Source organism: Salvia hispanica, chromosome 5 (genome assembly GCF_023119035.1).
Source record: "Salvia hispanica cultivar TCC Black 2014 chromosome 5, UniMelb_Shisp_WGS_1.0, whole genome shotgun sequence".
In the NCBI taxonomy this organism is placed as follows: Eukaryota; Viridiplantae; Streptophyta; class Magnoliopsida; order Lamiales; family Lamiaceae; genus Salvia; species Salvia hispanica.
Genome location: NC_062969.1, coordinates 26930861 through 26945484, shown reverse-complemented (window position 1 = coordinate 26945484; position 14624 = coordinate 26930861). Strand labels below are relative to the sequence as shown.

The window sequence follows — 14624 nt, the reverse complement described above, 5'->3', positions numbered from 1 at the left end:
ATACACAAAAAGGAAACGTGAAAGGTAAATAGAAGCAACCTGGAATCAAGGCGGTTAAATGTAGCTACAGATTGGATGGGCGTGGCCGAAACTGGGAAGAAGGGAAAAAAAATTGGTGATGACGACAGAGGGTTTGTTTAGTGCGAGAGAGAGAAGTGCAGTATTAACGGATCGCCGCTAAGAAAGGAGGGGAACCATAATTTGTACGAAAATCCCGCCACTTATTAATTTGTTTATACTTTATATATATACAATCACATCTTTTCCTATTTACCTTTTCTTTTTGCGGTGTGATTCATTTTGGCTGGGGTTTACGCGACAAGCGATTTGTGGTGCGGCCAGTTGTTACACTGCATATTCACACTCAATTTCATTCTGTTTTAAATGGATCAGTTAGGAATCAGCAGAGCCAACAATATATGGTTTAATTGATTAAACTGGTTTAACCACTATCATATTGAATACTGTATTGAGTTTGGGTCAACAATTTTAGATGGTCGACTATATTCGAATTACCATTTTTTTTTGTTTATAAATTATCAACTCTAATCCTAAACCTTCAAATTTCACGTTACCTATTGGGGAAATCGAGCATAAAAGTATGAGTATATTTTACGGGACATTCAGAATACCATTTTCCAAGTTACTCTCTCCGTCCTATTATAAATGAGATGTATTTCTTTTTAGGGATTTCCATGAGACATTTCTTTTATAGCAAAAAACAACATTCTATCTCTCTATTACTTCATCACTTCTAAAAAACATGTGCTCAAAAGTTTTGCCTCACATGAAGTGTGTGATGGAGGGAGTATAAACTATCAACTCTAACCCCGAAACTTCGAGTTTCATGTTAACCCATCGGGCAAATCGAGCTTGAAAATATATTTTTAAGTAGTACTAGTATATTAGTATTGATAATGTTAATCTATAATAAGTGGATTCACATACAAATGGAGTGTTGTTTCAAATTAAATAATAGGAATAAATAATTTATAAAGCATAGACAATACAAATTTTTCCCTAAATAATAATCTAATGATATGTTAATTTTACATATGGAGTACCACAGGTGTATCGAATTCGTCTTGGGCAGAATTCGACTAATCCTGCTTGACCAAATTTGCGGATTAAGATAAAAGCCTCCCAACATAATATAATAGTTTTACGGCACCATAAAATACCATCGTAGCATTATTTTAACCAGGACTGGGAAAAATATTGAAAATATCAAATTTTTAGTATATCGTGATTTTCGGTACGACGTGATACCCTACCTAAATATTTCGGTAAGATAACGGTATGAGTTTTCATATACTGCGGCATTTCAAAATTCGACATATATTGTAAATTAAGGTATATACCGTAAAATAAAAATTATAAGTATATATCGTAAATTAAGGTATATACCGTAGTAATTATATATAAAAATAAGTATATTTTATATATTTTTAAATTATAAAATATATTGCAAAATCTAAATATAATTATATACTATGAATTATGTTTAATTTATTAATTAAATAATAAATATAAATTATATTCTAAAACCTCAAATATTTTATTTTCATTGATGTTGAAAGTTAGGTGTACCGCAAAAGTAAAGTATATCGAAAATGAGGTAAGATATCGGTATAGAAATTCACTATACCGAAAATAAGGTATACCAAAATTACCAAAATTCAGTATATTAAAAATTTTGATAAGGTAAGAGCATCTGCATCGGTGCTTGTTGGGTAGGACGGTGTCCGTGGCGTCAGCGCGGCATGCCCCTATCCGTCGTTGTGCTCTTGCCGATGGCACGACTCTGCTCGAAGCATCGAGCACGTCCGTGCCGCTGAGCTGGGCGACGTGGCGCGTTTCTATTGGCCAACGGCAATGTCGTTGGCATTTTCTTTTCTTTTTAAAAGAAAATCGAAAATAATACCAAAAATTAAAAAATATATATATATATTTCGGATTCCCAAAAATATAGCCGTTTTATTACCGCTTTTTTTAATGTTTTTTGAATTGTTTTTAAATTTGTTTTAATCCCAAAATCATCTATAAATACACACATTCATCATCCATTTTTCCATACAACTCATCTACATCTTCCTCTCTCACTCAAACCCCCTCTGAATTCAAAAATGAATATCAACGATATACATTTTAATTTCATGAATTTAATTATGTAATTTTTTATTTTTAGGATTTTAATTATGTAATTTTTAATTTTTTAGTAATTAGTAATAGTATTTTGGGTATTTTTAATATGTTTTAATATTGTGGAATTTTTTTATTTATTTAATTGATTAATAAAATGGTGGGACCTTGAGCATGTCCTTGCGGAAGAGCATGTATGTGGGTATTGTGCTCTTACTAAAGAGCAGAGAGTAAAAAAAATGAATAAAAGTGGGTTCATACCCACATCTATGTTCTTTGGCAAGAGCCTGGATGGGGATGCTCTAAAAATATAATCGCATACCGATTATTCGGTAAGCTATGCAGTATGGTAGTTTCGGTAAGGTATACGGTGCCTACCCACCTCGATTTTTTTCTTTGCCTTTCAAATACTAGTGTAGTACTAGTATCTTGTTATATTCAACTCTTTTATCTATAAAATAAGAGCACCCACAATAGCGGACATCTCGGTGGATGTCCGACCAGCGAGCGGCTCGTCCGTCGGGGATGTCCACTATTTGGGCGGATGAGCAGGTGACGGACGTCCCAGACGGACGAGAGGTTGTCCTCCGTGGTCATGCGTGTACATTCTTCTGGTCGTCTGTCCTCTCGTCCACTATTGTGGTCAGGCAACGGACATCCCGGCGAACGAGAGCATTTTTCGATTTTTTTTTCAAAACTCTATATATACGGCTCGTTGCACTTCATTTCATTTGCACCACGAGCGACCGGTTAACGCATGTATTATTATGCACAACATGATCGTCGAAAATGAAGACCCCAGTTCGGCTAGCGGCAAACTATACAAATTCAAGACATACTAACATGTACTTTGTTTGAATCTTTTTTTTTTGAATTGTAATATGTTATTTTTTTATTTAATGAAATTATTATTACACTTTCTCCGTCCTTATACATGTCGAAATTTTAATTCCGTATTTGTGAATTTGTTTTATTGGTTATTATTGTGCTAGGCTATTGGGATGTCCAAGTGTTTTTCGCTATTATGCATGGAGATGTCTTAGTGATATGACAGTGCAATGGTATGTCTTAGTAACGTGGCAGACAGAGAGTGTTTTGAAATATTCTAATGCTAGGCTATTGAGATGTCAACACTATTGTGGATGCTCTTAGATCAAATAAACTTTCAAAAGTATCTCGAAACATGGAGATATTGATTTTGTTATGAAATATTTACAATTTAAAATAAAAACTTTCAAGTAATAAATATGCTTTATGTTAGTTTACAAATTACATGAATAAATAAAGGAACACGAGTATAATTAAAGCATATATCCTTTCTAAGCACAAGTAATATGCAATATGGCATCGTATTTCATAATAATTTTCTCCTATTTTATTTTCTATTGATTCTCCCCTTGTTTAATTCTTAATCACTTTTGCAGAAGGATTTTTTTTTGGGACGAGAGAATATTGAAGTGATAAACTAAAAGTCTGGATTAATGTTTTGATTTTGACGGTCAAAATAAATAACTAGTACGGCGAGATTAGTGTATTTGGATTGAGATAGACGACACTTCCACAGTTCCAGTGGCAAGCAAGATTCAGCTGGATCACTCGCTCATTACTTCTTCGATTCTCTACCAAATGGTAGATTCTCTCCGATTCTCACGCACCACCTCTTTCAGACCCGATTCCCGCCGCACTCTGCTTCAATGGATCCCTCAATTTCTTTCCTTCCACCGCACTCTGCTGGCTCTCATCTGGGCCCTCGGTTTCGTTTTCATCATCGCGTGGCAGAGGGCAGCCCTCGATCGCTTCTGGGGCCCGCCACCCCGCTCCATTCCCCGCCTCCGCCCGCTTGTCTTCAATCTCGCCGATTTCGGGGCGGTGGGGGATGGCATTACCGTGAACACCAAGGCTTTTGAGAGGGCCGTGTCGGAAATCCGGAGGCGCGGCGGCGGCCAGCTCAATGTGGCGGCTGGCCGCTGGCTCACCGCCCCTTTCAACCTCACCAGCCACATCACTTTGTTTCTCGCCCAAAATGCTGTTATTCTTGGAATTGATGTGAGACCCCTTTCCTCCTCATCTCCTTATTTGTTCAATTAGGTTTAGCTGGTGAAGGAATGTGAATTAGGACTAGGATGGATTTTGTTTTTCGTTTGGAAGAAAGATGGAAATTTTTGCTCGAATCTTCATGCTTACTGTTTGTTTGTGATATTCATGTTGGGTTTGCTCTTGGATAACTGAGTACTTAGGGTGAAATACGTGATCCATTGGGTTAAAGCACTCCCATTTGGAAACCAATTGACTTTTGGAGCACTTTAATTTGACAAGTAATCTTATCTCCACATTTGAGTAGTTCATTGAACAAAATCTTGAGACCATTCTGCTTTTGTCTTCAGTTTACTCTATGAAGATTTTTAAGTTTCAAATGGAAAAGGGGGACTCCTACCAGGATAACTTATTGCTCCTCCACCCTTGGGTCTGTCATTTGTTATGAATACAGGGCCCCTGGTATGATTTTATTTCTAATCTATTGAACTATCTCTACTAAGGTCACATTGTGTTTTCTTACTTTTTTATTGTTTGTTGAAGCCAAAATTATATTGCTAAAATTGTTAGCTGATAGATACTGTGCATGCTGTACTTAATTTCCTGTGATACCATGTTATATTCAAAATAAAACTTTGTCCACAGTTTTTCATGTTTTATCCTTGTTTCGGTTCCCCCTCTTCCACTTGAACAGAAAGTATTTTAAACTGTGAACTAGGAGAAAAGACATATAACATGAGATATTTTTGGATGAGACAGGATGAGAATCACTGGTTGCTGATGCCTCCTCTGCCTTCTTATGGTTTTGGAAGAGAAAGAGCTGGGCCAAGATATGGAAGCTTGATTCATGGTCAGAACCTAACGGACATTGTGATAACAGGTAACATCATATGTGTTAAGTCTTCTCCACATTGTGGTGCTTTTCTGATAAAATTTTCAATGAATTTTGTTTGATGCAACACTAGTTCAGCCTTGGTAACTCATGGTATTATTGTTCACTCAACAGGACACAATGGTACCATCAACGGACAAGGCCAAACATGGTGGACTAAGTACCGGAAGAATCTTTTGAATTATACTAGGGGTCCACTCTTGCAGCTTATGTGGTCAAGAGACATTCTAATATCTGATGTGACTCTACGTGATTCTCCGTTCTGGACTCTACATCCATACGACTGTCAGAATGTTACTATCAGAAATGTGACCATATTGGCTCCACTATCTGGCGCCCCAAATACTGACGGAATAGATCCTGGTAAGTTTTATTTATTCAAATCTTGATCAAAATTTTGACGTAGATTTAGATGATAGATTGTTATCCTATTGGGTATAGGAGGTGACTTATGCTGCTGATTTTGTTAATCAGTGTAATTACATGATAGCAGCATCAAGTTTTGGTATAATGTGATGATTTTAGGATGTGATTTTCTGTACAAAGATATTCAGTATATAAGTAGTCTAGAGAAAATTTGCTTTCTGGAACTAAATATTCTCAATCTCAACATTTCAAATATCTAAAGCAAAATAGCCTGCGTGATCCTATGAAATGCCTTCTGCAAGTAAGTTGTGGTTAGGAATTAAAAAGGTGTTCATGCAATACATTTATATTACATCTTAGAAATAATCAGAAGGTTAAGAATATGTATACTACAGTTTTACTTAACAGTAGCAAGCTAAAGTGTCTAGTATAACCAGTTGGCAGTAGGATGCGTAAAGTTACACGTAATATGATCAATGGGGCTCTCACTGTAACAAGGCTACTTACTTTGAACCATCAGTAAAAAAAGGGACAAATTTACAAGATTTATCTATGGTACTTCTAAGTTCTACTCCCTCCGTTTTTAAAAAATAGGGAGGTTTGAAACGGCACGGGTTCTAATTCACAATTTGGTAAAGCAAGAGAGAGGGGGAGAAAAATTGGTAAAGTAAGAGAGAGGGAGAGAAAAATTGGTAAAGTAAAATTGGTAAAGTAAGAGAGAGGGAGAGAAAAATTGGTAAAGTAAGAGAAAGGCAAAGAAAAAAGTAACGGAATTAATGTTAGTGGATCATGGGGTCCACTTTAAGTTGTTAATTGTAGTGGTATAAGTGGTAAATAAACTGATGTATATGGGTGTAAAGATTTCCTAAAATAGAAAGTTTGAAAGTTGCTATTTTTAAAGAACGGACTAAAATGGAAAGAGTTGCTATTTTTAAAAAACGGAGAGGGTAATGAATAATTGAAATCCCACTAGTTACAGAAGCTATACTATTTGGACTTAAAGAGTCTAGAGTAGGGATATAGTGGTTTGCCTTCGGAAGGATTCTCGAAACCAAGTAATAAATTTTAGCTGCATTATAGATATTAAAAAATGTCACTTACAGCTTCTTAGTGGATTTTACCTTGCCTTTTCCAACTGTGGAAACTGATCAAATGAAGTTAAATGACTGCATCTGGTGCTCCTGCAGATTCATGCAAGGACGTATTGATAGAACACAGTTACATAAGCGTTGGAGACGATGGAATTGCAATCAAAAGTGGGTGGGATCAGTATGGAATTGCTTATGGGCGGCCTTCCGCTAACATTCTCATACGTAATGTCGTTGTGCGCTCAATGATAAGGTCAGATGACAGCAATGCTGCAATTCTTCTTGCTAAATAGTAAAGAATTCAGATGACAGGATTCGTTTGTTGGATATATAAAGCACTTTTCAGCATAATTATATGCTTCATCTGAATGCCCTTTGCATCGTTCGTAGTCTAAGAGTACTTGTCAGCTCATATTTTTTTTACTGGTAAATTGGACGCACATGCCTTTCTTTCTCAAATATGATCTTGCATCTCAGTTACAATTTTCCTTTGTTTCTTTTGAGGGATTGTTCTCATATTTAGTTCACGTGCAACTGGATCAACACTCGTAGAGCTTGTCACGATTTTACTTTGATGTTATCTGTGGTCATGTGTATCTAGATGTTAATAAGCATCTGTTAACTCGATGTATCCTTTCTTGTTATTTATCTTTGTATTGATGACTGTCATGTATAACAGTGCAGGTGTATCGATTGGCAGTGAAATGTCTGGTGGAGTTACAAATGTAACTGTGGAGAATCTCCTTGTTTGGAACTCGAAGAGGGGTATTAGAATCAAGACAAGTGCTGGTAGGGGAGGTTTTGTTCGGCATATCACCTACCAGAACCTGACACTAGACAACGTGAGGGTGGGTATTGTGATCAAGACAGATTACAATGAGCATCCAGACGAAGGCTATAATCCAAACGCCCTTCCGCTCATTGAAGATATAAGATTTGATGGGATACGCGGACAGGGAGTTCGCATCCCTGTTCGAATCTATGGCAGCCAAGAGATTCCAGTAAGAAATGTGAGTTTCAAGGACATGTTGGTCGGAATAACATACAAGAAAAAGCGAATATTCCAGTGTTCATATGTCCAAGGACACGTGATCGGAAAGATTTTTCCTGCCCCGTGTGAGAATCTTGATGTGTACGACGAACAAGGGCGGCTGGTCAGGCAGTCGACATCTCAGAGCAGCGATGACACGGAATATGATCCATGAATATCTGGAAGGGTGGTCGTTGTCTTATTTGTTGGGTGTCTTGACCCATCGATCTTTTTCATGTATTTTTTACCCTCTCTCTTTGACAACATTGAGTAGTTTTCAAAATTCAAGAGAAATTTGTGTCGAAAGAAGCAAATTTATTCATTGGTGTATTTGTGTAGAGCTTATATTTTTCGAATGAAATAATTCGATTTTGACTTTTTCCCGGTAAAAATCTTCGAAAATTTGCTAACAGCTACTTAGAGCACTCCCAATGGTTAGGCGTTAGGGTCGGCGAAAAATCGCCGAAAATCGCCGGATTATCGCCGGGCGTTGGGGTGAATTCGGTGATAATTCTCCCTTATTATCGCCGGATTATCGCCGAATTATCGCCGACCACTGTGGGCGAGATTCGGCGATAATTTTTTTTTTTTTTTTTCAACGGCTATATTTTCCAATGATTAATATAACGATGAATTGTTCATTATAAATCTATTTATTAAACACATTTGTAGGGAAAATTAAACAATATTAAAAATGATGATGTAAAAATGAAATGTTGAGTTAGGGAGAAATAAGGGAGAAACCATTGGAGCAGTTGGCTAAAAGTTGGCTAAAAACTGGGGATAAATTTTGGTGCTGATGTGGCGCTGATGTGGCAGGAGTTAGGGAGAAATAAGAGAGTTTTTAGGGAGAGCATTGAGAGTTCTTAAAGTACAAAAGAATCTAACTAATGTTAACCAGTGCGACACACAAAAACTTTTACTATAATTTGAAAATGTGAAATTTAATACTGTACACAATCGATATTAATTTTATCTCCTTTGAACGGTTAGTCAAAAATTATAAATAATTATTATTCTCCAAAATTGTTCACTTTTCATCTTTAGTAGTACATTTTAGAATTTTAAATTAAATTTACTATAATTTGTTGGCGTTTGTAGTGGAAGATTTTGCAATTTATATAAATCAATAAAAAAAAATCCTAAAATATTACAAATAGAGAATTGTACCTTTAAGATTCTTCAAAAAATCAAAGTGACTTGCTATTGTTTTCTAACTTTCACCAATTAATTTATTTGAGGTGCACCAGTGGCGAGGTTGTCAATAGACTTAATCATTCCTATTGGTGGTTTATTTTAATGCAATGGGATTAGAAGACACTACCAACTCTAATCTTAATAATGGATTAGTGGAATTTACTTTATTTTAATTCTTGAAACTCTTCTTCTTAGAGCACTCCCAATGGTTAGGCGTTACCGTCGGCGAAAAATCGCCGGATTTTCGCCGGGCGTTGGGGTGATTTCGGCGAAATATCGGCGTTAATTCTATCGATTCATCGCCAACTCCCGATTCATCGCCGATTTATCGCCGAATCATCGGCGCCCACTGTAGCGCGATTCGGCGATTTTCGGCGATTTTTTTTTTTTTTCAACCAACGGCTATAATTCCTACACTATATATAATTCATCCTCCTCCATTCATCACACACAATCTTCATTCTCTCAATTTTTCAATCTCATTATCTCAATCTTCAATCTTCAAAATTATGAGTTCAAATAGGAAAAATTCCCGAAAAGGTAAGGGCAAAGAGCCGAGTACGCAAATTCTCACTGATAAAGCAAATCAGCAGTGGATGAACTCGTTGTTGTCGATGGGTTCTCCTCCCGGCCAATATCCATATGCGGGTCCGTCCCCATTGCAGACTCCTCCGGTGCGCAGACTTTCTCCGTACTTCCAGTCTGCCCTCAGCATGCCCTCTCCAGCCGACGATGTGTATCGCCCCCAGATAGTCACATCGTTGTTCGACACCCCTGGATCCACCCCAGACGACGAAGGATCTCAGGACGCGACGTACACAACGGATCCGACACTCAGCACGGACGACTACGAGGTGGAAGAAACGCCCGCCGAGCCGCCTTCCAGGAGCAGGAAGGGGAAGGCGCCGGCGCCGGCGTCGACGGCTGCGACTGATACGGCTTCCGATGAGAAGCCGAAGCGGGTAAGGACTACTTACACTATGGAAGAGTCCGAGCTGATAGCCAACTGCTGGGCGGACACGACGCAGAACGCGGAGCGCAGCAACTACCAGACTGAGCTCGTGTTCTGGGAGCGGGTTGCGGAGAAGTACACGAGCAACAAGACTGCCTCGATGAAGGACCATGGCAGCGAGGCGATCCGCCGGCATTGGGAGCGCCTCATGAGGGACTGCGGCCACTTCAACGGTATATACTCTAACTTGATGACGAACATGACGAGTGGCCAGAACGAGCACATGGTCCGAGATGAGGCCATGCAGAGGTATAATGGCCAGTTCTTGTCGAAGGGCTTCAAGTATTGGAACATCTATGATAGGCTGAAGGATCTCCCCAAATTCCGGACGGGGATGCACACCGCGCTGCACGGGAAATCGGTGCGCTCGCGACTTAGCGGTGCGGAGAGTGAGGGAAGCGCGACCCCCATCGACTTGACTGGGGATGGTCCGCACGAGCGCCCTGTGGGAGCGAAGAAGGCGAAGGGGAGGCGGAAGGGGAAGGGCGCATCGTCGGATGCCCAGTCGGAACCCCAGTTCATACAACAAGCCACGCTCTCTGCCAATGTCGCCAATCTGACGCAGCTGTACACGCTGTACTTCACCGGCGGCGGAACCCCAGAAGAGAAGCAGTCCCTCTGGTCGACCATCCAAAATATGAAGATCCTGATGGGCCTCCCGCCGGACGCCCCTCCCTCTTAGTTTTTTAAATCTTTGTTTTTTATGGTTTTTTATTTGTAGTTTTTTTTTCTCGTTGTATTATATTTTCCAATGATTAATACAACGATGAATTGTTCATTATAAATCTATTTATTAAACACATTTGTAGGGAAAATTAAACAATATTAAAAATGATGATGTAAAAATGAAATGTTGAGTTAGGGAAAAATAAGGGAGAAATAAGGGAGAAACCATTGGAGCAGTTGGCTAAAAGTTGGCTAAAAACTGGGGATAAATTTTGGTGCTGATGTGGCGCTGATGTGGCAGGAGTTAGGGAGAAATAAGAGAGTTTTTAGCCGGACAATTGGGAGTGCTCTTATGCCTCAAGTCGAGTTTTATGATAAAATATTTTAACAAATTTTCAATTTATTACGGAATTTGATTAATTTGATAGTAGAAACTTTTTAAAAAATCATTAAATAAAGATTTAATGAAATAAAGGAATAAAAAATTTCAAAAACAAAAAATTTCAAAATATCCACCTTGTTCTCTCACGGACTTCAACTATATAATCCCCTCTTCGAGTGCGAGACCCTCACTCACAAAACATTCATCCAGAGACGTCTTTGTATACGCCTCTGGTTTTGTTCTTCTCTTCTCACTTTCAAATTTCTTCGATTTCAAACTTCTTCTCCCAAAACCTTCGAAGATGAGAGAGTGCATTTCGATCCACATTGGTCAGGCCGGTATTCAGGTCGGGAACGCCTGCTGGGAGCTCTACTGCCTTGAGCACGGGATTCAGGTTCACCTTCATCCATTAGTTCTGATTTATTTTTCGCTTACTTAGACAGATCCGATCTGGTTTTGTGCTCGTATTTATGATTGTTTTTTGTTTTGTGAGATTTGGCTACATTTTGTGTATTATCATTGTGACTTAGTTCAGTTAGAACTGTATTCGTTATTTTTTTGTATAATCTCATCAGATCTGTGGATTATCCTTTCATTTCTGGTATGTGAAGTAGTTATACAAGACATTTTGTCTTCCTTTTCAAATATTTCGTTAGATCTAGGTGTTTTCTCATCTTATTTTTGTAAGTTGCTGAAAATGGAAGTATCTCGAGGTTTTGTTGTTACTTATCCGTAAACTTTAAGAGTATAATTTTTTAATCGCAATGTTCATCAGGTATTGTGGTTTTTGTGATGTTGTCATTTCAGATCTGGTATTCCCTCAGATCTAACTTGTGATTTACTTGTATTGCAGCCTGATGGGCAAATGCCCGGTGATACCACCGTCGGTGGTGGTGATGATGCCTTTAACACCTTTTTCAGCGAGACTGGCGCTGGGAAACATGTGCCTCGTGCTGTGTTTGTGGATCTGGAGCCTACTGTGATTGATGAGGTGCGCACTGGCACATACCGTCAGCTGTTCCACCCAGAGCAACTTATCAGTGGCAAGGAAGATGCTGCCAACAACTTTGCCAGAGGTCATTACACCATTGGCAAAGAAATTGTTGATCTCTGCCTTGATAGGATCCGCAAGCTTGCAGATAACTGCACTGGGCTTCAGGGTTTCTTGGTTTTCCATGCTGTTGGTGGGGGTACTGGATCCGGGCTTGGATCTCTTCTGCTTGAGAGGCTCTCTGTTGACTATGGTAAAAAGTCGAAGTTGGGTTTCACCATTTATCCTTCCCCTCAGGTTTCGACTGCTGTTGTTGAGCCCTACAACTCCGTGCTCTCCACCCATTCTCTCCTTGAGCATACTGATGTTGCTGTGCTTCTTGACAATGAAGCTATCTATGATATCTGCCGCAAATCACTTGATATTGGTAGGCCCACTTACCATAATCTCAACAGGCTCATTTCTCAGGTATGACAACCCTTGAGTTTGATACTCCATTGAAATGCATAGTGGTGAACATTTATCTGATTACTTGATTTGCAGGTAATTTCCTCCTTGACAGCATCTCTGAGGTTTGATGGAGCATTGAACGTGGATGTGAACGAATTCCAGACCAACTTGGTTCCATACCCAAGGATCCACTTCATGCTTTCGTCGTATGCCCCTGTGATCTCTGCTGAGAAAGCTTACCATGAGCAGCTCTCTGTTGCTGAAATCACCAACACTGCATTCGAGCCCTCATCCATGATGGTGAAGTGTGATCCTCGCCATGGGAAGTACATGGCCTGCTGTCTGATGTACAGGGGTGATGTCGTCCCCAAGGACGTGAATGCAGCTGTTGCCACAATCAAGACCAAGAGGACCATCCAGTTTGTTGACTGGTGTCCGACTGGTTTCAAATGTGGTATCAACTACCAGCCACCAACTGTTGTCCCCGGTGGAGATCTGGCCAAGGTGCAGAGGGCGGTGTGCATGATTTCCAACTCAACTAGCGTTGCTGAGGTCTTCTCGAGGATTGATCACAAGTTTGACCTGATGTATGCCAAGCGTGCTTTCGTGCACTGGTATGTTGGTGAGGGTATGGAAGAAGGCGAGTTCTCTGAGGCTAGGGAGGATCTTGCTGCTCTTGAGAAGGACTACGAGGAAGTTGGGGCGGAATCTGCTGAAGGAGATGACGATGAGAACGAGGAATACTGAGGAAGTGGCTCTGATATGAACTCTCCTGTTTGTTTTTAAGTTGTTTTCCGGTATCCTGCGTGGATTGAAACCTCTGTTTCGTGTGTGTTGAACTTTGAAATCTCTGTTGTTTCATGTTTGTGTCGAACTATTTCGCATATTTCTTTTCCAGTTATTCTCTACCATTGTGCTTTCCAGTTATTCTCTACCATTGTGCTTTCCTGTATCCTGTCAATGAGCGATATTCATGATCAATACGCTGGTGTGTATTCTATCAGTGCAATGTGCAATAAACTAAAAATTGATTTTAAACTGATACTCTATTAACCGATTTCATATAGTAATAGCTGCAACTTAATACTTCTACCCAAAAAAAAAGAATATCCACGACAGAGCCGCCCTGGCCACCGGTGGCTGCCTATTGTATCGTTGATATCACAAGATGGATGCCCCAGTTCTCGCCCCCCATACTGCTGATTGCCAGGTTGTTCGGCCGGCATTGCAGTGTTTGCGCCGACCACCTTTCTGAATTTTTAATTCGATTTATTTTATTTATTTATTTTCAAATTTCTATTTTCATTAATAAATATAATTTGCAAAACCAAAATAGTACACTCTAAATTAACTACTTTTACTCAATATTTATTTTATCTCTATATTTTTTGTGGATCTAAGTGCTCAAACAGTATTCGTGACCTATGCCAATGCGAAGAGATTCCAATTTGGTACTCATGTTTCTCTTAAAATTTGTCATGTATTAGAATATATTCAATATATTCTAACAAGTTATCCTTCACCGTGCTGGTATGCGTGCCCATGTTCTTATATTATTAGGGTTGTTGGTATCTCAAATCTTAAATGAATTATTGAAAACTTAAAACATTATCCTGACAGATTAGCTATCAACATTATGGCGCAATAATATGGAGAGAGGTTAGTAACAAAATTAATCATTGAATTCTATCATACCAAATTTGAAATGCGTAGTGTTTGATGGCAGGTATAAAAGTCTAACAACTATAGAAAGTGACACATGACCAATTAATACATTATCTTTTTATTTATTTTTTTATCACGGAGATATAAAACAAGTATTACTATGTGCAATAACTTTAATTGATCAAATACCAACAACTAATTTGCAGTGATAGTTAATAACTAATTTTAGTTTTGTATGTTAAAATATGAACGCAAGAACATAAATTTATCAATCTTCTTATCTTAATAAAATAAGATGTTGTATTAATATATTTATATGTTTTTGTTAATAATTTTAATACACATAATTGAAAGTTATTAGTTATTATTGTAAATTATTATTACCTATCACTCTTCCACCTCAGTGTATTATTCATAGCTCTACTTCTTTTCCCTTGATTTATCCTTCTTGAACGTTCAAGCGAGCATCTTTAGCCGATGTGGAGATGTTGACAACCGATTCTCCCGCCTGCAAGACTCGCAAGTTGTGTTCTGGGCTCACACCAACTCACAGTTTTGGTTTTTATTTAATTTTATTTATACGGAGTATATTTTTTGTTTTATCATGTAAATAAATGTATTGACTTAATACGTAGTGAGGACGGACTTTCCAAAAACACCTCCTGCCACGTCATAAGGACCTCCCATAGCCTTCCCAGCACTGCCACGT

The 14624-nt window shown here is 38.7% G+C and overlaps 2 protein-coding genes across 3 annotated transcripts; both read left to right on the top strand.

The window, feature by feature from the left end:
* Positions 1–3654: 3654 nt before the first annotated feature.
* Positions 3655–7935, top strand: LOC125186536 (probable polygalacturonase). Of its 2 annotated transcripts, XM_048082917.1 has the most exons (6): positions 4056–4188; positions 4527–4638; positions 4936–5056; positions 5183–5431; positions 6622–6775; positions 7202–7935. In XM_048082917.1, the coding sequence occupies exons 2-6, from the start codon at positions 4621–4623 to the stop codon at positions 7725–7727; spliced, it is 1068 nt and encodes a 355-aa protein (XP_047938874.1). In that variant the 5' UTR covers positions 4056–4188; positions 4527–4620; the 3' UTR covers positions 7728–7935. The 2 variants fall into 2 exon arrangements, with proteins under 2 accessions (XP_047938873.1, XP_047938874.1); XM_048082916.1 differs by lacking the exon at positions 4527–4638 and having other exon boundaries at positions 3655–4188.
* A 3058-nt stretch (positions 7936–10993) lies between these two features.
* LOC125187779 (tubulin alpha chain-like) lies at positions 10994–13147 on the top strand. The gene is made up of 3 exons (XM_048084412.1): positions 10994–11203; positions 11663–12268; positions 12344–13147. The coding sequence occupies exons 1-3, from the start codon at positions 11111–11113 to the stop codon at positions 12995–12997; spliced, it is 1353 nt and encodes a 450-aa protein (XP_047940369.1). The 5' UTR covers positions 10994–11110; the 3' UTR covers positions 12998–13147.
* The last annotated feature ends 1477 nt before the right edge of the window (positions 13148–14624 follow it).

Excerpts from the sequence above, each read along its gene's own strand:
- LOC125186536 (XM_048082916.1), top strand. The coding sequence starts at position 3,769 with ATGGTAGATTCTCTCCGATTCTCACGCACCACCTCTTTCAGACCCGAT. Across the intron at positions 5,432-6,621 it reads TACTGACGGAATAGATCCTG|ATTCATGCAAGGACGTATTG; the intron begins GTAAGTTTTATT and ends GTGCTCCTGCAG. Across the intron at positions 6,776-7,201 it reads GTTGTGCGCTCAATGATAAG|TGCAGGTGTATCGATTGGCA; the intron begins GTCAGATGACAG and ends CATGTATAACAG.
- LOC125187779 (XM_048084412.1), top strand. The coding sequence starts at position 11,111 with ATGAGAGAGTGCATTTCGATCCACATTGGTCAGGCCGGTATTCAGGTC. Across the intron at positions 11,204-11,662 it reads GCCTTGAGCACGGGATTCAG|CCTGATGGGCAAATGCCCGG; the intron begins GTTCACCTTCAT and ends CTTGTATTGCAG. Across the intron at positions 12,269-12,343 it reads TCAACAGGCTCATTTCTCAG|GTAATTTCCTCCTTGACAGC; the intron begins GTATGACAACCC and ends CTTGATTTGCAG.